This window comes from Lutjanus erythropterus, chromosome 6 (genome assembly GCF_056507025.1).
Source record: "Lutjanus erythropterus isolate fLutEry1 chromosome 6, fLutEry1.hap2, whole genome shotgun sequence".
In the NCBI taxonomy this organism is placed as follows: domain Eukaryota; kingdom Metazoa; phylum Chordata; class Actinopteri; order Lutjaniformes; family Lutjanidae; genus Lutjanus; species Lutjanus erythropterus.
The window spans coordinates 19,309,595-19,332,612 of NC_139322.1; the positions used below are offsets into that span (position 1 = coordinate 19,309,595).

A 23,018-nucleotide genomic window follows, 5' to 3' on the forward strand; every position below is an offset into this window, starting at 1 on the left:
AAATTCAGACAATGGCATAATAAAGGTAAAAGTGTAATTGATTTAAATGTTATTCAGCTTTATTTTTGTATGTAGACCTACCGTGATTATTGTGAAGCATTTTATTTCTATGACAATTTATGGCATGTATTAAATATTCCACATAAATTTAACGGGATGTTTACACGCTTGGATGCTCTGTGGAACTATTGAGACTGCGGCTCGTAAAAAATGACGGACCAGCCTCTGATTGGTGCGTAGGTCTGGCTCCTGGCCAATCACATGTCCCTCTCCGGGAGGGAAAACCCAGCGTCAAAATAAACTGCCACTTGTTCGTCGTTTTCTGTGTTGCATTTAGCGCCTTTTATCTGCTCTTATTACTCATGTTTTGTTCGAGGTTTTGAAGAAGAAGGTTTCCTTCACTCTACTGGATATTTATTCTTTCTCATCTTACAGAGCCTGGATCCTGAATATTTTTTGTTTTCTTTATTTTTTTTACACTTCCATACTCGGAGGACTACCTAAAGCCTGTGTGATATGATAAAACATCACTAAACAGACTCGACATCAACATGATCCAGTGGAGAGTCATATTACTGTGTGTGACTTTATTGTGGAGGCTACAAACAGCAGCATCCCAAACACACGAAGGTAAGATAATTATAAGAAACCTTGTCTTGTTTAGCCTGTTTTAATGGCCATGATTTCATTAATTCTGCTACTTTAAGAGCAGGAAATCAGTGGTGAAAAGTATCTAAATACATTAATTCAACTACTTAAGTGCAGTTTTGATAATATACGTGTACTTGAGTATTGCCATTTTATACTACTTTATATTTACACTCCATTACATTTCATAGGTAAATATTGTACTTTTTATTCCACTACATTTATTTTACACTAATAGTTTGCACTATTTTTTAAAAAACACATTTATTTAAAATATATTACTCATTTCATAACTATCAATGTGGACATGTGGAAATTTAGTTACTAGTTACTTTTTACAATAAAAAAAAAGCATATGATATGCAAATGTCATATGATCTTGTATACTAATACCATAAACAGGTAAGTAGAATACAAATACATCTTAAATTGACTTCACACTGACAAACATTAAAATGCTCTTACATGTATTCATTAGTGATAAAAAAAAAAAACATAATAATATAACACAGTGTGAAAGGAGCCTTTCTGCATGAGAACTTTTACTTCTGATACTTAAAGTGCATTTTTCTGATAATACAAATGTACTTTTACTTGAGTAACAATTTAAAATTGAGGACTTTTACTTGTAACAGAGTACTTTTAGATAGTACTTCTACTTTTACTCAAGTAAAATAACCTCTTCAAGTAAGTATTATCAGTAAAATGTATTATAGTAGCAAGAGTCAAAGTACTCATGCAGTGAAATGATCCCTGTGAATCTTTTATTATTAAATATGTTTTTTTATTAATATTACTGCAGCCTTAATGTGTATGTTGCATTTTACTGCTGCAGATGTTTAAGGTGGAGCTAATTTTAACTACTATATTGCTGCATAGTCTACTGTAGCAATGCATCACATTCTTTAAGATCATCATATGTGAAGTAACTAGTAACTAAAGCTGTCAAACAAATGCAGTGGAGTAAAGAGTACATTATTTGCCTCTGAGATGTAATCGAGTAAATTTATAAAGTACTATAAATGTACTTAGTTACATTAAATGCATTACTGCATTTTATGACCTGTTAGCCTAACCCTCATTTTTACTTTCTTTTATCTCACATCACTCAGTACTTACTGTGCTCTTCTCCTTGAGCCTTTTACTGTTATTACTGGGCTCTTATCAAGGCCCTTGATGCAGCAATATATCACCACTTTATATACTGCCAGTGATACGTGGCAGCAACATTAGTGTCCTGGTGGAGACAAAATTGCCTGCATGGCAATGAGCCCAGTTGTAAAAAGCTACTGAAGACAGCTGGTCCTGTTCATATTGACGTGTGCAATCTGCAGATGATTGTTTTTATTTTAGTGCATATGTGTGCCTGTGCAGAGTCAGAACTATCATACAACTCTAACAGATAGTCCGTGAGTTTGACTTCTATTCACTCCCTAATATTTACTTGTGAGAATTACGAATAAATGAATGAGTGCATGAAGATATGGGTAATACCACAATCATCTGTCATCATGCAGCTCTCTGGTATTTTCCATAAAAATACATGCAACAAGGCTCAAAGGTTCTTTATGGCAGTGGAGGAGGAAGTGCTTAGTTCTTCTACTTATGTAAAATTAGCTATATCACAGTGTAGAAATACTCTTATTTGTACATAAAAGTCATCCATTCCAGTTAAAAGTACAAAAGTACTGGCATCAAAATATACTTGGCCAATTTCAGAATAATATATATTGTATTATTGGATTTTAATTGACCCTTCCTAAGTCCCAGCCCTTTTGGAAGGTTAAAATGATCCTTTCCTGTGTTTCTAGCACATGTTATATGCTTGGTTTGTCTATGTGGAAAGGAAAACTCAATTTCGAAGATGCTAAAAAGATGTTGCTGAGGGATGAGTAAAAGTCACATATCCACAGATGGCTAATATACATCCACCATCAGACAGTTAGTTAGTGTTTTGTTCTGTAACTAGCTAGACAGCTAGTCTGCATCAAATGTTAGCTAGCTGGTTACATCCGATCACTAATGCTACCAAATGCTAGCTAACTTACTTGCTAATTTACACCAATAATTAGCTAGCAGGAGACGAGAAAGTTGACCGAGGTTCCAAGCGCAACTGTTGCAAAAAGGGGCGGGACTTAGGAAGGGACAATTATTGGTGCATTAATGTGTTCATCACTGTAATGTTGCAGCTGGTTAAAGGTGGAGCTCATTTGTTTCATATATAATCATCTATTTGTTTGTTATCTTTTAATTATCAATCTGAATCTGCAAAGTGGTGACTTAAGTTTTCAAGCAAGTGTTGTGGAGTAAAAATTACATTTGTCTCTGCAATGTGGTGAAGTAGAAGTCAAAAGTAGGAAAACATGGAAATATTTGAGTAAAATAAAGTCAAAATTGTACTTAAGTATGGTACTTGAGTAGATCTTAGTTACCTTCCACCGCTGGTTTATGGAAGGAGTCAACGTCATTTTTATGTAGCTGAAAGATTCTGGTTTATGTTCCCAGTGAAGACAGGAAACATGACTCGTGTTGACTGCTGCAGGTGTCTCATCTCTGCACATAAAGGGCCAGTGCCAGAGTTTTTGTTGGTCAGTACGAGATGGTGTGTATGTCTCCTTCCGTTCACGATATTTCCCTTCCCTGTGCCAGAATGTCCCACTCACACATGGCCCATTGTCTGTTGGTATGATCTCAGCAACGCAGACCCCCTCAGACATACACACTCACACACAGACAGAAGCACTGTCTGTCACTGCATCACTCTTCACTCACTGGGACACACTGTCCACATTTATAGCTTTATCACAATGAGGCACTTTGTCTGAAGAAAAGCCCCGCTCTCCTCGACCCTCGGCCTCCAGTCCGTCACCCTCAGGCCCGGACTGCTCCGTGTACCAGGTTTACAGCCTGCCTGTTTTACTCTACTTCACATCAAATCATCCAGCCAACAAACACAGCAGCACACACACACAGCACCACAAAGACTCACCAAACCCATAAACACTACAGAGACAATAAAACACCAGCACTTAAGTGTTTGCTATTCACTATTCAATGTTCACATCACATACTAGTGTTTTTACATGTTTTAGCTTTAGTTACAAGCAGGTTGTGAACTCCAGCTTCTCTGGCTTCTCTTAATAAAACATGAGCTCCCCTGAAAACATATGACATATATGGGGGCTCTAAAATATTGACAATATGCTATTTTGCCATGCATTTCTATTTTTTTGTATATTTATCATCATGGATCATGCATCAAATTAGGCTATCACTGATGATGAATCTTCCTCATGCATGAAACATGCATGAGGAAGATTCATCATAATACTGGCATGTATGCTATTCTTGCCATCTCTATCGAAGTGTGGCAATGCAATATCACAAACGTCACTCACTTTAACATTTAAAGAAACAAACAAATATCCTCAGTCCCACTCAGACTGCATGCCAAACAGCTGTGATTATTTTCACTGCTTTGTAAGCGCACAGATTTGTCAAAAAGAAATGTTTTTTTGATGTCTTTGCAACAAGAATCGAAAAAAAGAGCTTCCATGGTATAGTTTGCACACTGGCTATAGGCTATCTAACCAGTCCAAGCTGCCATTGGTTTTCATTCATTCCTCTCTAGCGTTAATATAATTTGGCTGACTTTATAATTCATCACAGTCTGTAGTACTCTTCAAAAATTCCATGTAGTTATGTTGTTGTACAGTGCATTGTGTTGCAGAAGCAGCACTTTTCAAACGTAATACAGACTTGATACCAGAATTTGGACCAAGGCATTATTTTGGAAGTCAGAAGTAAGTCTCAAGTCTTTGCAATCAAGTCCCAATAAGTCCTAAACTTTGACTTTCAAGTCCTAAACAAGTCAATAATGTAACAGTGAGTTTACAGCCTCATTGATTTACACAGTTACTTAGCTGTTAAACTAAGCTTTAGCTTGCTAACTGTGTTACCTTTGATTTACCGTTCTTTGTGCAGCTTCAAATGTTGAACAAAGTTGGAAGTTGTGACATCTCTGTTTGGAATTTGGGACCTGCACATTTTGCATACTGCAGTTCTTTTTTTCTTGACTGTCTCATAGTTTTTGTATGCAAACAAAATATTTTTTTGGCTCATTTTTCCAACTGGAACTCAATAACACAATGTTAGATCGACATTGTTCTCTCCTGCAACCTGATTGGATGCTCTTAGATATATTAGATTAATTGATCTGTGAATTCAAATTTTTTAAATAACATAACGTTTTAATCTGTGGGGTTGGTGGAAAGGTATCAAGTATTTGCAGAAGATTCAACTACACGTCAAGTCACAAGTCACTGATGTTAAAATGAAAGCAGTTTTTGATTTTGTTAAGTCGAGTCTAAATGCATCAAATTTGTGACTCAAGTCTGACTAGAGTCCAAATTATGTTACTTGTGTCGATACCTCTGCTTGATGTTCATTGTGGTGGTTAACACAAGTCAATCAACTTTCAAGGGTCTACTAACTGAGTTTCAGATGTTGCAGAAATCAATAGCTTCCTGGACAGTCAGGAAAAGTGCTTCCAAAAACATGAGGACATAACTTGCATATTAGTTAACTGTGATGTTAAGTACATGTGGGCTAAACGGGCAAAAATATTGTCATGGTCCTTAAACATGTAGTATAGCATTAAAAGTGATATATTAACCAACAGTTTCTCCTTCAAATATCCCAGGTTTCCATCAAACTATTCAGAGTAACACATGTTCTTCCTCCCTGTGTGTGTCAGTGGTTTGTCCTGGTACGCAGAACGGACTGAGCTCCACAGGTTCTCAGGAGAATCAGTACAACCTGACAAAGGACCGGTACGATGGCTGTGAGATCGTCATGGGAAACCTGGAGATCACTCAGATTGAGAGTAACTGGGACTTCTCCTTCCTCATGGTAAAGATCATCCTTCCTCTCTCTCACGTCTTTCTACTGAAAGTTCTACTTTCTCTCTACCTATGGTAAAGTGTAGACGTTTACTCTTCTTTTTTCCCTGCAGAGAATCCGAGAGGTAACTGGCTACGTCCTCATTGCCATGAATCACTTTCAGGAGATTCCTCTCAGGCAGCTGCGGGTCATCAGAGGGAACAGCCTTTACGAAAGACGCTTTGCTCTTTCTGTCTTCTTCAACTACCCCAAAGACGGCTCCAACGGCCTGCGGCAGCTGGGCCTTGCCAATCTGACAGGTAAAATGGATTAATGGGAAACCAGACACATGGACAAAACATGTCCTATATGTAAGAAAGCTGCTTTTCTGAGATTTAAGGCATCTAAAATAGCGAGAAGAAAGACATTTAAACTCAACAGCAGCAAAAAGAAAACTGCAAATCCTGCTATAAGCTTCTTTAAGTTTTATTGTGGAAAGAAACATAAAAAGTGCCATTTAATGGAGAAAGATAGATGTTGAGAGATATTATAGCTCACAGTTACTCATTCTTTGACAGTGTAGCAGGACAAAATATAGGAAACTTTTCAGTCACCTCATACTCATTCTCAGCGATATCTTGATGTCTTCTTAAGTGGTATTAAAACTACAGGTGGTGATTTACACTGTGTTGGAGCTCAGTTTTAGTCTTCACTCTATTCTCAAAATCGTTGACATCCCATGACAACAGGGGATCCAAAGTCTATCCAAGTGGCCCTTTTCACAGCAGATATTTTGACTCATCATAGCAGGAAAACCACAAGCATAACTAATCATATTAATGCCTAATCAAGCGTACCAGTAAGTCATGACAGTGTGACAGTGAGCCAGCGTGAACAATACCAGGACCCTGAAACTGAAGCAGCTAAACGGAAATCAGACATTCATTTTTTATTTATCATTTTATTTCATTTTCACATACCGGGGGCAGTGTTGCTATAACTATAACATAGACATATTTATGTTTTTAAAATGATGACAAACTACTCAGGAATTGCACAGTTGTGGGTCCAATGTAAGATGAATTTGTTGATCAAAACTGATGTTAAGAAGACATTTTCATGACCGCCCCACATATGTCGGGACCTTGCAATTATTTGATATGTATCCTAATTTAAAATGTATTTATGGGGTAATTTACCCCTAGGTCTCTCCTAAATGCAAATTTGTTACCCCCAGTTGCCAGTAGTTATTGACTTGTATACAGTGATATACACCAACTAAGTATTTCATATTTAATACTATACACATAACCGTTACACTGCAGTTTCTGGGGTGTGAACTTAAGTCTTACTGTAGCGTCAGCTGAAAGATCTCCTGTCAGCTCTCTCCGTTGTTTAAATAATCTCTCACCCATTTACTTTACAGAGATTCTGGAAGGAGGAGTGCAGATTATTAACAACAAGTACCTGAGTTACGGCCCCTGGATCTTCTGGCAAGACATCATCAGAGACAACAGCGCTCCTATTGACATCCAGTACAATGGAGAGAGAGGTCGGTCCTATTTCACAAATATCCCCAAATTATCTCTAAATTGTCTCTTTCTCATATGTACTGCCTTTCTTTCTGTCTCTGTTTCTTGTTGTCTTTCTCTCTCTGCAGGCCCATGCCACAAATCTTGTGGAGATTACTGCTGGGGGCCAAACAAGGACCAATGTCAGATCTGTGAGTCCTCAATTGTTCTGTTTCCCTGTTTCTCCCTGATTTTCTCTGTGTTGCATCACTCCGCTCCTCCTCCTCATTCTTTCTCTTCGCAGAATGTCTCTCTTCATAGACAGAAATACACAGAGACACATCGCACTCATATACACATGCACATGGTGACCTCTGTTCAACCCGTCTCTCCTGTGTGTCTCAGTGACTAAGACGGTGTGCGCTCCACAGTGTAATGGACGCTGTTTTGGGACCAGCCCCAGGGACTGCTGTCACATAGAGTGTGCAGCGGGATGTAAAGGCCCTCTGGACGTCGACTGTTTTGTAAGTGCTCTGACACAATACTGCAGGTTAACAACATAAAATGAAAAGATTTTTTTTTTCTGTTTTGTTTCCTATATTGAAATAATACTTTGTTTGCTAATTTCAGTTCAGTCAGTGCTTCCAATTACATTGGATTTTGTTGTGAAATACAAAAAAGTCCAGACCATACTCAAGTCAACTTTAGCGCTTCACAGAGCAAGATTAAAAATAAATAACAGTAAATTGCAAGAAAATTGCAACAATAAAATGTTAAAAAATCAATAAAAGTCATTAAGATAAACACAGTGGATCAAAAGTATGAAAACAAACAATTAATGTTAAAAAACTAAGGCAACAAATGAGGAGGCACCATAAATAAAACCCAGGATAAGAAGTTACGTCTTGAGGTTTCGTTTTTTTTAAAAAAAAGTTCACACAGGTGGAGGTCCTCAGATCTGTCAGGCAGACTGTTCCAGAGACAAGGCCACAGTGGATGAAGGCTGACTCGCCTCACACACTCCTTGGATTTGATTTCCATCTTCCAGGCAGCTGTTGGACTTAGTTACAGTAATGCTGTACAGTAGTGTGGAATGGAAATCCCCCTGCAGCAGACACATCAAGCACTGTGGACACTCAACCCACTTTGAGAGTCAGTTGCCAAACAGCAACAAGTTCAAATTGTTCTAAATCAGCTTATTTTTTGTCTTCTGGGTTTGATTTTCGAATCCAGTATTTCATAGCAGGTGAATTTAAAAAACATGGCTGCCTGGGGGGTAAACAAGACAACAGTCATGCTAGCAGCTGTGAGGCTGTGGGTCTACTTGTAGCCTACAGCTGTGCTTTGAGCTAAATGCTATCTTTTCGCATGCTCGCAGTTACAGTGCTGACATGCTGACATTTAGCAGGTATGATGTCTGCCATGTTTACATCTTGGTGAGAAATGCTAGCATGATAAGATTTGTTTATTAGTGCTAAACACAAAGCAGAGCTAAGGCTGAGAGGTTTTTACAAGTCATCCTGAGGGACACATTAATCTGTGTACCAAATTTTCGCAGCAAACCATTCAACAGTCATTCACAAGATTTTTGGTCAGACAATCACCAGAATCTTAAAGATTCATCCACTAGAGACCATACATGTCTGTACAAGATTTCTGGACCAAAGTGGTGGACAGACAGACTGACATTGCCATATAGACACAGCATCAGACTTCCACTAAGGCTAATAGTCTATAAAATGCAAATCTGCAAGCTCAACCACTATGTCTATATATTTTCAGAACTATGAAGGATCCTGCAACATACAGAACACTGCTGGCTCAAATGACAAAACTAGATTGTTTTTTAAGAACAGAAACAGCCAGGACGTGGTTTAGCTCACTGAAGTCCCTTGACTTAGGCCTCGCCAGCAATGGTCTCTGCTCCCGTGAGTGACAGGCTCTGTCTTGTCTCTTCACTGCAGTTTCACGTTGGTGTTGGATGGATCCCGAAATAAAACAGCTGGTTTTCATACAAAAGTCTTTGAGCTGGAAGGTGCTGGAGCTGTAGTGTTTTCTTGAGCTTTCCAAGCTGGGGTCTCTGGTCATTTCAATAACACACAAACCATTCCTTATTTCTATTTCTCGGTAAAAACCAGTCCGAAGGGTTTGGGAAAAAGAAAAAGAAAAAGAGGAACTACAACTCCCCTATCACACTAACAGCTTGTACTGTATAATGATGTTTTAGGCAGCAGAAAGAAGTCACATTAAGCTGAAAAGCTTTGTTTGATTTGAGCAAAAACATCCAAAACAATCTTTATAGGTTCCTTTATGATTTCTAGCCATATGTTTTACACATAGAATGTCAGTGTTTTTAAATGGATATCTCATTCCATAAAGAAATTACTCAAATTTAACTTATCTGTGTGTGTGTGTGTGTGTGTGTGTGTGTGTGTGTGTGTACCTGTATAGGCATGTCGTCATTTCAACGACTCTGGAGCCTGTGTGCCTCAGTGTCCCCAGACTTTGATCTATAACAAGCAGACGTTTCAAATGGAGACCAACCCAAACGCAAAATACCAGTATGGATCCATCTGTGTCTCCCAGTGCCCCAGTGAGTGACCTCTGTTTCCTTGCGTGTTTTGCACACTCAACATGTTTTCTTGTAAACTTTTTTTATGCAAAAACTAACCTAACTATATTCTCAGTACTGTAAAGATGTGATGCTGGTTCTTAAACATTGCCAGTGACTCATCTGTTGCTACTGAAATTTATCAACAGCGTCTTATTTTCTTCTTCCTCATAGCTCATTTTGTGGTGGACGGCAGCTCCTGCGTGAGCGTTTGTCCTCCAGACAAGATGGAGGTGGAGAGAGAAGGCCAGAGGCAGTGTGAGCTCTGCAGTGGACTCTGCCCGAAAGGTCGACACTAACAAACATTTTTCACCTATTGTACTGAGTTTCTTTTCTGGTCTTTAAATCTAACAGTGGTGTTTGGTCATCTGTGTAGTTTGTGAAGGCACTGGTGCTGAACACAGACAGACCGTCGACTCCAGCAACATCGACAGCTTTGTCAACTGCACCAAGATCCAGGGCAGCCTTCACTTCCTGGTCACAGGGATTCTTGGGTAATTGTTTAACCCTGCTTTAAGAATCTCAAAGTGCAGTGTTGCATAGTCAGCTTCATATGTCTGGTTTTTTTTTTTTTTTTTTTTAATAGAGACGACTTTAAAAACATCCCGCCCCTTGACGCCAAAAAGCTGGAGGTGTTCCGCACAGTCAGAGAAATAACAGGTTTGTATTTACATGTGCAGTAAAGTTTGCTGATTCCAACCATTTTTCAAGACGAGACAGCTTTAAATTGATTTCCTACCTTCCTGGGGAAAATATGTTGACAGAGTGTGAATATTATCTGTTTTATCATCAGACATCCTGAACATCCAGTCGTGGCCCAAAGAACTGAATGATCTGTCAGCTTTTTCGAGTCTCACCACCATTCAAGGGAGGTCGCTCTACAAGTAAGGATTGCTGATGTCCAGGGGAAGTTGATCTACCCTAAAATTAAAGCAGTAAAAGAAAATAAATTCACTAGATAAAACAAATTAACATAGGTCTGCTGGCTGCAGGGCCATAAACACCCGCTTCATGCCACAGGCTGGTTCTGACGCTTGTGTTCTTGTCCAAAGTAATATCTGTCTGTATTACGTGTTAAGTGTGTTGCATAAGTATGTGTCATCACTGCTGTCTCACACACTCTGCACCCTCCTGTCTGTCTGCTCAGTTTTCTAAGCTGCTCTCCGTGTTAACACCTCATGATGAGCCCTCGGTGCGTCATGTTGACACTTTCTAACCTCTCTCTTCTCTCTCTATGCTTCACAGCAGCGCACAGGTATGGAGTGCATGTGTGTGATCCCTATAATGCAGACACCCAAGCTGCAGCATGCCATTTATCTTAGAGCTAAAACATAACCTGCTGAAACAACCCAGTGTTACAAATTTTGAGTAAGATTCATTGACATTTGCTTTACTTAAAATCTCTCTCCAACTAACTTCTTTGTTGTTTTTCGTTGTTTTTTTTGGTTTTTTTTTTGTCTGTATCCTCGTCTGCCCCCGAACCCTCTGACCAAAGGCGTTTTTCTTTGATGGTGATGCGCATCCCGACTCTGACTTCACTGGGTCTGCGCTCTCTCCGGGAGATCAGTGACGGCAGTGTGTACATCAGTCAGAATGCCAACCTCTGTTACCACCACACTGTGAACTGGGCACAGCTGTTCAGAGGCCAGAGAGTTCGAGTCAACAGCCTCAACAACAACAGGCCACTGGCAGAGTGTGGTGAGAGTGACAAAACTCTTCTATAATCCAGAATGTTAAATTTGTTCAACCTGAAGGGGTTTATGTCCTGCTCACTGTACATTATCCTGCTTATTACATGGTTACTTACTGCAAAAAATAGATAGACAGATAGATAGATAGATAGATAGATAGATAGATAGATAGATAGATAGGTAGATAGGTAGATAGGTAGATAGAATTTTACACAAAATATACATTTTAAAAGTATTTTAGTGATTTAAAAATTATTTTATTGCTTCTCCAGAGTCTATGATCAGAACTGTGTCCATAGCAATGGTCTGTTCTTCATAATAACAGTCTGCTATACAGAAATAACAGACCTTGGAATTCTGTAATTGAGGATTTAACCAAACCGTGCGATTAACTTCAATATCAATCTCTTTATTGATACATTACGAGGGCGAGAACCAGACAGGTGTAAGTGACGTTTGACCTAATAAAAAACTGTGATAATATATAAAATATCGATCAAAAGTTATCTATCTAATAATTAGTTCACTGAATAACAATTAATTTCACTGATTTTAGCTAAACAACCATTCGGTCAAATAAACTATTGAAGACAGAGATCAAATATTAGAAATGCTAACCCGTTAAAAGTTTTTATAATAATACACAGCAACATATTTCAGACAGTTTCTAATTGATTTTAAATGATATATTTTCATGTTCATTAATTTCCTTGGGCCTTTCTGTACCCGCGTTCTCTGTTACCTGTGCCTGGGTCCCCATATTCCAAACGTCAAAAAGCAATAACTCTTGGTTGGTTCAGAATTCACATATGTTTTTTTAGGACAAAAGAGCTCATCAAGAGCTTTCATTTGAGATATAACTCACCCAAAATACCAATTACATCCTTCTGGTTCTCACTGCTCAACTATCTGAAACATTAAGTCCACGTTATCTTCTTCTTTATTTCAGTTGTATTACTTTGAGTGAAATGTACACATGATCATGTTGCTGCAGATGTTTTCCGATACTTTTCTTATATTGTTGTGTGTGCAGTTGCAGAAGGCCATGTGTGTGACCCCCTGTGTTCAGACTCAGGCTGCTGGGGCCCGGGGCCCGATCAGTGTCTCGCCTGTAGGAACTACAGCCGAGATGGCACGTGTGTGGGCAGCTGTAATTTTTACTCTGGGTCAGTAGATACATGTATGTGTTCATATTCTTACTGATGTTGTTCGTAGGTGGAATTTACTCGTTTTTCTTAACTGTACATATTGTTAATATTGTGTCCTCAGAGCTCCGAGGGAATTTGCTGGTCTTGATGGTGAGTGTGTCGCCTGTCATCCGGAGTGTAAACCTCAGAGTGGGAGAGTCAGCTGTACTGGACAGGTAATAAAACTTCCTATTACTACTGTGCGGCCCAGTGCTGTTGCATGAGTTCTCATTTCGCTACCAACTCATGATATTTGCTGGAGGAATGACAGATACTTTAAATATGCAAGAGTGCACTGGTTTGTCTTAAGGACCAAACTCACTGATCTTGATAATTGACCTGACTTATTTGTCAGTTGATGCTCCTATGACCCACTGCAGGCATCAGATTTGAAATGCCAACACCACAGAACCAGCTGTATTTTATGACAAGGTTGTTATTTATATCAGTTTATTTATTTAGTATTATTGTCAATGATTATTTAAACTTTCTTTAATAAAATATTGTCCTCTTGGAAAAAAAAAAACATTTTTCAGGAACGCTTTCACAGTTGGCGTGGTGAGAGAATGTCAGTTTATATTATGATCATATAATCGCTGAGTCCTCATTTGATGCTCCAACACTGAAACAAGACAAGGTCAGAGAAGGAGCATCAAGGCCGTATGACGCACTGCAAAATGCTCATGGTGCACATTTGTCCATTTAAACCAAAATGTGTATTTCAAATCATGCACATCAGACACTTGCAGTGCATTTGGGCCTTTAATGTTTTCTTGATGTGGTTAAGGGTGTAATTTCCACCGGAAAGTCTCTGTTCACCCTTGAACTCTAACATACACACTTGATACAGTAATGATAGTAATACTGTCTAGATGTGATGCTGTTTGTCCTGCATTAGAAGAACATTGCAGAGTTGACCATCTAAATTACTGAAAGAAATGGCTTTATATGTCTCAAACAACTGTAGTTCTTTGATGCCCTTGTGACACCTTCTGCCCAACAAAAACCTCAGCAAAATATTGGCGAGTCACTGCGATCTTCCATTAAGAAAGAAATTATATATGGTAGCTAATGGTCATAAATTAATAATTTATTCTGTGTTGGAATCAATCTACATTTAGGCAGTTTCTTAGACCACACCTTCATTGTTGCAGGTTACAAAGTCTCCCCATCAGTGGGCGATTTGTTAATTTTTAATAGAAGGGATGGACATCTCCACTCTGTTACCAAGACGAAACTGACAGAAGGGCGTGAGACGAAAAATTTGCAATAACAAATCCGTCTCTTACTTCAGCACCATGGACAGTGCCATGGTTTTATCAATACACAGCACAGTTAAGGCCTGGTTTGCATGAATTAAAGGGCGTGGCCACAAATTCACATGCTTTCCTTGTGCTGAGATCGTCTTTGCTGAGGTTTGAGGAGGCGGAGTCACAGCCTTGACCAATAGCGAAGACATTCGCTTCAGCAGACGATGGCCACTCCCCCGCATTCGTGCATGACTAACTGGGCCCTTAGGCTACTGATATTTCAGAGCTATGGCAAAACAACATGAAGCATAATGTCTCTTATTCTGTTTCAGTTTCTCCCATATTTTTCTGCCTTCCTCTTTGTCTTTGACAGGGTGCAGACCAGTGTGTGGCGTGCGCCAACCTTCGAGACGGTCCTTACTGCATGTCCTCTTGTCCCACTGGAGTGAACGATGGACAGAGAGGACTGATCTTCAAATACCCCAACAGGGAGGGTCACTGTGAACCATGTCACCACAACTGCACACAGGGGTGAGACTGGACTCAAAATGTGCATTTTCATGTGTTCACCCATTGATGTGCAACAGTAAATAACCCAATGAATTCAGTGTCCCTATGCAGTATTAGGGAGCACTGGTTAGTTTACTTCCTCTGTGGACAGAGATGTTTGTGAATACTAGTTATTACTTGACTTTACATATAGTTATTTGTTGAACAGTGTTTACAAGTATGTTTTATGTTTTACTGCATCTAACAGCCAGTGAAGTCAATGGACTCTCTTCTCTTGCTCCCTGGTGAACTGTACCTGAACATCCTGTCTGTTTCTGTAGGGGTTGAATGTATACAGCTATGACAAACACTGAATAACATTGCACTGTTTTAGCATTGCAGCTTGAATAAAATGCTACGCACTGAACTTGAGTTTGGTGTTATTGATTTGTATGAGACGATTATTTGGCAACATAATAGCATGCATAATCAGAATGTAACATACATGTTAACAGCTGGACTTTAAAACCATTTACATGCATAATAAGCATCTAGCTATTTGTATTCAGATATTCAAATATGCTCTGAAAAATCAACAGAGAAGTCTGGAAAATTGAATCTGGAAAGTGATGTGGGAAATGTCAAGGGACCCTGAAATGTTGAAGGTGATGATGTGTTTGTGTGTTACAGATGCTCAGGCCCTGGGTTAAATGATTGTTTAGAGGCAGGCAGACTGGCAGTTAGTAGGTGAGTGTTTCCCCCTGCTGGTGAATATAAAACACTACACTTCCATATGTGAGATCCACCCACAACTCACTGTGACACATTAGGATGGGTGTTACATGCCAGTTAGCCAGTTGAAGTGCAAATTGTATTGCAACATGCAGTTTGCAGTACTGCATCTGTTATTATCAGAAACTGCACACCCGAACCTCTCATTTTGTCACTGACTGATCATCTCAGTTTCTGTAGCCCCATGTTTATCTCTACATCTTTTTGTTTTTTCCTCAGTTAATTTTACAGCAGAGTAAATCTATATAAAACTTTAAAAACATTTATATGTTTTGCATATGTTACAATTCACATATCTCATTTAGTTGCTGCCAGCTGGTGTGTTTATCAATGTTTTTGACCTGTGAAATCATCATTGAGACTCTGACAGCAAATGGCTAAGGATTTGACAAATACATTGTTGCACAGTAAGACCAAATTTGCTCTCACCATTCACTTCTTACTCATTTTTGCATTTGCTACCATGAATATTTGTGGACAAACTAGAAAAGCTAGCTGTGCTGAGTCCTCTTTTTTAACAGTGGAAAGGTTGATGGTAGTGTCTTACTCTACAGGTAAAGCATCACAAGACAAAGTCTCCAGTAATTGCTTTGATGCAGAGACTGATTAAAAAACACTAAACTGACTAATTTGTAAAGCAGAGGATTTCAGACTGGTAGATGGGAGAGACAAAGACACTGAGTCGGGTGAAAGGGACAGGTGCATGTTGTGGTTATAAAAACAGCTGGCACAGGTCTCATGGAGGCAATCGAAGAAGGCACCTGATTGCTGCAATTTGTGTCAAAAATGACACTCTTTCTTGGACTGAAAACTCAAATCTTAAAACACAGACATGATACACACAGGCCTGTTTGTAGATTCAACATGATTTACACTTTCTAAGGATATCATTGTACACAATAGAATAAATCTGCGTAGAAAGCAGTGTAAAAGACATCCCTCCTAACTCCAGAACATGCCTGTGAATCATCATGTTTTTAGGTTTTACTTTGTGTCATTACTTCAGTGATTGTTGTCTGTAATCCATGGGAACACTGAAAACACGAACTGCTAAGAGCTAATTCGGCATATTTTTAATTGAGCTACGCAAACCTGTGCTTCACTGTTCTTTTAGCTCAGGATGTGTTCCTTGCTTTTATACTGGTTATTGTCTTAACAGCTGGAACAACCAGTTGACCTGAAAGGAATCCAGTTTTTGATCGATTAGATCTGCTTGTTGCTGTTGCCACAGGACTTTATCGCCTTGTATTTCAGCACTAGCATCTCTCTCTGCTTCACTCTGCAGTGGTCAGATCACAGGCATAGCTTTAGGTGTCCCAGCTGGCTTAATTTTCTGCCTGGTGTTGTTTTTCCTGGGCCTGCTGTACCACCGAGGCCTGGCCATCCGCCGCAAGAGAGCCATGCGGAGGTACCTGGAGAGCGGAGAGGTGAGAATTTAGACACCATCCAACCTCACGAGAAACTTTGACTGCCATGTGCATTTGAAAAATAAAACAATCTTATCTTTGTCTTTTGGCAGAGCTTTGAGCCACTGGGTCCCGGGGAAAAAGGAACCAAGGTTCATGCCCGCATCCTGAGGCCCTCAGAGCTGAAAAAAATCAAAGCCCTTGGCTCTGGAGTTTTTGGCACAGTGAACAAGGTTTTTATTAACCTCTTTGTCTTTTTGGACAGTGACTACTGATTTATGTACTGTTATATTTTCAGATTTGCAGTCTTATACAAGTCTCACAGACAAATGTGAACTGATGTGACTGCTGCTGTGCATTTATTAATTCTTTTAATTTAAGGGTTTTTGGACTCCAGAAGGAGAGACAGTGAAGATCCCTGTGGCCATTAAGACCATCCAGGATAGCTCAGGCAGGCAGACCTTCACTGAGATCACTGATGTGAGAATTAGCGCTTCTTACACTCTTGAAAGAAATCAAAACATATATATATATACATTGTTTTATCAACTTGCTCTCTGTGTGCTGTAGCATATGCTGTCTATGGGCAGCCTGGACCATCCCTACATCGTTAGGCTGCTGGGCATCTGTCCAGGTCCCAGTCTGCAACTGGTGACCCAGCTGAGTTCACAGGGCTCCTTACTGGAGCACATCAGGCACCACAAGAACAGTCTGGACCCGCAGCGCCTGCTCAACTGGTGTGTGCAGATTGCTAAAGTGAGTGCTGCTGGATTGTTTTTAGCAACAACATGCTATGAATCAGCTGTCAGGGTATATGTAGGGTAGATACTGTTAATATGTTTGTATCTCAGGGTATGTACTACCTGGAGGAACACTGCATGGTCCACAGGAACCTCGCTGCCCGCAACATCCTGCTGAAGAACGACTATCAGGTCCAGATCTCTGACTATGGTGTAGCAGACCTTCTTTACCCTGATGACAAGAAATACGTCTACACTGACACAAAGGTTCTTATGACTCATTTGTTTTGAGATACAACTTGTTAAGTCATCACCGTCTCTTCTGGATCTGTAATGGAACCAATCTGTATGACTTGTCTGCTATTTGTCTCCTAATCCAGACACCCATAAAATGGATGGCACTTGAAAGCATCTTGTTTCGAAGATACACTCATCAAAGTGATGTGTGGAGTTATGGTAAGAGGCTGTGTGTGTGTGTGTGTGTGTGTGTGTGTGTGTGTGTGTGTGTGTGTGTGTGTGTGTGTGTGTGTTTGTCTGAGTGTGTGTGGTGTGTGTGCCAATAAATGAATAAAATGACCTCTTGAAGGCTACTGTCCGTGAATTTTGGCAGAGAGAGTAATTAATGGTGGTGTCTCTCTTCCCGGACAGGGGTGACCGTGTGGGAGATGATGTCATTTGGGGCGGAGCCGTACGCATCCGTGCAGCCTCAGGAGGTGCCCAGTCTGCTGGAGAAGGGCGAACGACTGTCACAGCCCCACATCTGTACCATAGACGTCTACATGGTCATGGTTAAATGTGAGTGACGTCACACCAGTTTGCAGGAACACACAAAGACATGACCTGAACTGTTTTACTTCTTCTCTTTAGGCTGGATGATTGATGAAAATATAAGGCCAACCTTCAAAGAGCTGGCCAGTGACTTCACTCGCATGGCAAGAGACCCACCTCGATATCTTGTTATCAAGGTGAGGCTATCCATCGTTCCAATGCCTGTATACTTAGACTTAAAAGGCCGGTTTGTATTTTTTGAAATAGGGTTTTAAGAGGTAATTATCCATAGTCAGTGAATTGCCTACAGTAGATGACACACCCCCAGTTTGGAGAAGCAGCAGGAGTACCAGTGTAGGAAACAAAGCAATGTACTGCTTTCGACAAAGATCCACTGCAAAAAGTCAACATCAGGTTAAGTTAGGACTATACCCTAACCCCATACCCCTGAATGTTTATTTGATGGGTCAGCATTTGAGTTTCAATTTTGGCATTCAGATATTCATTTTCCCCTTCTAAATTAGTGATGCACAGGTCTTACAGTCTTTATCACCACCCAGCCAACACATTATGAGAGCTAATCTGCACCGCCCTACCTCAGAAATATATATTAATCAGTGACCAGAGCTGGTCCTAAACTGCCAAATTATGCATAGAAGCACAACTGTCAGGAGTGAGCACCACCTGATCCTTTCCTCTGTTGATGATTACCGAAGCTCTGAAGCCCAAAATATGGCATTTGGGACAACCCTAGTTTAATTATATAATATATTTTCACCACTTTTCCCCACTTTAACCTGCTGTCAGACAACCTTTTCTGACATGAAAGCAAAGTTATGTAAACCAAATGTCACTTACTCCAAACCAACCAGACTGGCAAAAACAGTTATTTTATCTTGCAGAACACAGAGCTCTGCACCACGCCCTGCCTCAGTCTGTTAGTATGTTTGTTTTATTTTGTGACATTGATTAATCTGACCTTACCCTTGAAAACACAGTCACATAATAATACAAAAATCTTACCAATTGATACGGTACACCAGAGACTCAGGTGTTCTGTGAGGTGAAAATACTTCATTGTCAAAGGAGTCTGGTTGGATTGAAGAGAGCGATATTTGTCTTACATAGCAGTGGATATTTTTGCTTACATAACAGCAGCTTCCCATCGAAAATAGCTGTCTCACTGTAAAATAAAGTGATGAAAATATTAGAATAGTAAATAGAGCGTATACTTAAGCAGATATAGATTTTTTTTTAGGTGGCTAAAATATGTTTTACTGTTGACCCTGTCCACAGAAATACATTGTTTAGCTTCCCCACCTGTACTCCTTTCTGCTTCTACAAATTGGAGGCATGCTGACCTCCATCTACTGTCAGTAATAAACTAACTGTAGCACCACAAACAACCCCACTTCAAACATTCTTCGAACTATCCCTTTAATCCCTGTGCTTCAATGCTATTCTGTAGGTGGAAGGGGCAGAAACGGCCTCAGGAGAGATCCATCGAAGGGAATCAGAGCGAGGGCTTCTGGATGCAGATTTGGAGGACCAAGACGAGGAGGGGCTGGAGGATGGTTTGGCTACTCCTCCTCTCCAACACTCTCCATCCTGGAGTCTGTCTCGTTCACGGATTAATTCTTACAGGGTGATGAAATACATCTTAGATTTAATACATTTCGATGGCCACTGTGACTGGATCAGAGCCAAGGGATCCAGCATATAACATGTGTTCTTCCCTGATTTGTAGAGTGGCACTTCTCAGGCAGGACCTATTGGATACCTGCCAATGACCCCCAGCCCTGTCGACAGCATCCGCCAGGTGTGACACACAAATGCATGCAAACAAACACATTCCCACCCTATAAGACTAATGATGTTTGATGCTTGCATTACACAAGTGATTAAGTAGATATATTCAGCTGTAAGAGCTCCACTTTAATCAGTATTATCACTACATTTGCCAGGAGCTGTATTAAAACATATTTTACGACTCAGCACTTGCCAGAAGGCTATTACATCACATTACACTGTGTCATTCTGGTCCCTCTGGTCTCATTTAAACATAATAGGATTCATGTCTATGGGCAGCTGCTCCGTCAGTCATCAGCCTTTTCTTTCCTGTCTCAGCTGTGGCTTCAGAGATCTCGCCTCAGCTCGGTGCGGACGCTGCCCGAGAGGTCAGAGTTCAGGGGGAGTGGCAGAGAGGCAGAGCTGCGTGACGAAGGTTTACGGAGCGGGAGTCTTCACAGGGCCAGGTTTGGCTCCGAGAGAGGTAATCCTCGAATATCCATCAATCGGCACAGGAAGCTCTCAACGGCATCAAGTCCGTCCTCGTATAAGGTGTGGACGGCAGAGGAAGAGGAAGAGGTGGACTGCTATGGCTATGTCCTGGCTGGGTCACCTGTTACTCCAGAGAGAGGTACATTTTCAGCACTGAGCTCACTTTTTAGATTATTTCCTTGGCTGTTTTGTTTATTTTAAAGGACCCGTGTGAAGGATTAAAGGCTAATTTCTGCTTATCATTAGATGTGCATACAGATATGTACAGAGCCTTCTGCCTGCACTCTATGGTCATTTCATCTGTGTATGACACATACCACAGACACAGTATTGGAAGTATTGGAAATGGCGTTTGTTGTTATTTAGTTAGTTAGAAGAATTCTCCATCACATCCCAGTGTATTTAATGGCTCTTTGGTTCTAAACTCTTCTTCTTCTTTGAGGTAATGTTTGACTGAGTGGCGCCTCTTTGTGGATGTGTTGCCTAACAACCACGCCAACATAAAGGACATGGACACATGGAGGCATGTGGGCAGTGATGGTTATATTGTTTGAAACAGAACATTCTAGAGCAGAATAGTTCTTAAACAGAATAGAATAGTTATAGGACAGAAGAGGACAGTTCTAGATCAGAATAGACCAGTTTTAACAGTTCTGGAACACACAGAATGAAATAGAACCGAGAGCTAATGGGCTTTAAAGACAGAATAAAGAAAATCTCTTCTTTTATAGTCTACAAAAGACATCAATCAATGCTATGATAATAGTGGAAAAACATCTGATAATAGGAGAGAGTAGAGCAGCTGTAGAACAGAACAGTTCCAAAACAGAACAGAAAAGTTCTAGAAAACAATAGCCTTCCCGGCATATTCCCTGTAATGTTACTTGGTCACGGGGTGGAAAACTGCCAGAGCAGATTTCCCAGAAAACTGACATTGGCTCTTATTCATACATGACCCCTTCCAGGAAAAGTGCTGGAGCATTTTGGGAAAAGCTGCATGTGTGAATGAGGCTTAACAAAAACACACTAAATATTATAATCCATTTCTGCCTTATTCTGCCAATAAATCCCTGTAAACCTTGCACATTGGTCCTTTAAGTAATTGGCAAATAATATAATTAACAACACATTAGAAAGGCTTCTCTTCTTCTTCTTCTTCCCTTCAGTCTGCAGATTCCCTCATTCTGGGCGAAGAAGCTCAAGACTGAAGAATAATCTGTCTCTCGTGGTGAAAAATCCCTCCCAGGAGTATGAAATCATGAGCAAAGAGTCTCCCACTTCTCCTTGCACTACCGGCAGCATCATATCACAGGCTGATGCCCCTTCGGTGGCACTTTGTTGTAAAACGTCACCTTTACCCTCTCCAACCATCATGGCTCCATTACCTGTAGAGGACACAGAGACTCTGACGCCAGTTTCAGCTGTAGAGGACGAGTGTGAAGGAAGTGAGATACATCAGCTCACTGGAGACTCTGATAGTGTGGATGGTGAAGGAGAGGCAGCCCAAGGGATCGGCAGGTATGAGTACATGGATATCAGGCGATCCGACTCTACGGAGGGAGAGGTTCCAGCATGGGAGAGGTGTGGGAGTCAAACATCTGCACTGAGCGCAGCACAGACAGACCAAACAGACCAAACAGTGGAGGTGTCGAAAAAAGAGCACGAGGAGGAGGAAGAGGAAGAGGAGAAGTACCACAACACAAACAAACAACCCACACCTCAGGAGAATCTGAGCGGTATGGTCATGCCCAGGCCAGATGTGCTCACAGCTGGGGAAGAAAAGGTGGAGGAGTACGAGGAGATGACCGGACTTGGAGTGGTGCCCAGTGGGTGGGAGCAGCCAGACTACCAGAACCTCCCAGTGAAGGGGAGGGCTGGTCCTGAGGAGACGGGCAGCGGCAGGTGTGCAGGGATCGGGGGATACATCAAGGTGTGTGCCGGCATGGGGGAGCCCGGCAGCAACACATCATTTGACAACCCAGACTACTGGCACAGCAGACTGTTCCTCAAGCCAGATGCTGTGCGTACCTAATCATGTGGACTGGGACAGAGACATGGCAACAGTTTCAGTTGTGTCTAGAAATTTAGTTATTTTTGTAATGTTTTACAGCTGTTGTCTTTGCGTTCCAGCACCTACAAAACTTTGAAAGATAAAAGTAATAAAAGAAATGTCCCCTTGACTCTCATGTCACAGGTTTATTCAATAAATACATGCTCATGAAACTGACCGTGGGTTGGTACAGAACCGCAAAATAAAGGTTGTACCAGTCAAAACATGTGGTGTTTGTGTGTGAGAGTATATGGTGAGCAGCTCCTGAATTAAAAACAGATATACAAAGTTTACCTTAGAACTTAAACCATCCAAAGCCTCCAGTAAGACTTCAGCAAGCCTGGTCCCTGGCAGAACCTCGGCCAACTTTCTCCTCTCCTGTTTCTTGTCTGCGCGCACATTTGTTGAAAAGAAAACCAAATTCTGAAGATAGTTAACAGATGTTGCTGGTCAACCTGTAGAAGCAACATATGACCATATATGGTCACATCCTAAGTTAACTAATGATAGCTAAATGCTAGCTAACCAGCTAGAAAACAATTAATGTAGATTAGCTAGCTAGTTAACTAACGTTTTGCTACCATTAGCTATCAGAACTAACTGTCTAGTTTAAGATTAGATTTGCCAGATAGAGACAGAGAAAAACACTAGCTAAACAGCATTTTGGTCCCAGTTAATGCAGATTAGTTAGTTAGTTAGCTTGAGCTTTTCTAA

At 40.5% G+C, this 23,018-nt stretch overlaps 1 protein-coding gene across 1 annotated transcript; it reads left to right on the forward strand.

Annotated features, from left to right (window-relative positions):
- The first annotated feature begins 410 nt into the window (after positions 1–410).
- On the forward strand, positions 411–22,434 carry erbb3b (erb-b2 receptor tyrosine kinase 3b). Its single transcript, XM_084721026.1, has 28 exons — positions 411–630; positions 5,405–5,559; positions 5,663–5,849; positions 6,956–7,081; positions 7,190–7,252; positions 7,446–7,564; positions 9,492–9,633; positions 9,826–9,939; positions 10,028–10,145; positions 10,238–10,311; positions 10,445–10,535; positions 11,147–11,349; positions 12,376–12,508; positions 12,612–12,705; positions 14,153–14,310; positions 14,959–15,015; positions 16,346–16,487; positions 16,580–16,699; positions 16,848–16,946; positions 17,037–17,222; positions 17,318–17,473; positions 17,587–17,662; positions 17,855–18,001; positions 18,074–18,171; positions 19,443–19,619; positions 19,722–19,793; positions 20,102–20,393; positions 21,421–22,434. The coding sequence occupies exons 1-28, from the start codon at positions 552–554 to the stop codon at positions 22,284–22,286; spliced, it is 4,344 nt and encodes a 1,447-aa protein (XP_084577152.1). The 5' UTR covers positions 411–551; the 3' UTR covers positions 22,287–22,434.
- The last annotated feature ends 584 nt before the right edge of the window (positions 22,435–23,018 follow it).

Coding starts and splice junctions, on each gene's coding strand:
- erbb3b (XM_084721026.1), top strand. CDS start 552: ATGATCCAGTGGAGAGTCATATTACTGTGTGTGACTTTATTGTGGAGG. Junction 9,940..10,027: donor CAGTGGACTCTGCCCGAAAG/GTCGACACTAAC, acceptor TCATCTGTGTAG/TTTGTGAAGGCACTGGTGCT. Junction 17,474..17,586: donor ACGTCTACACTGACACAAAG/GTTCTTATGACT, acceptor CTCCTAATCCAG/ACACCCATAAAATGGATGGC.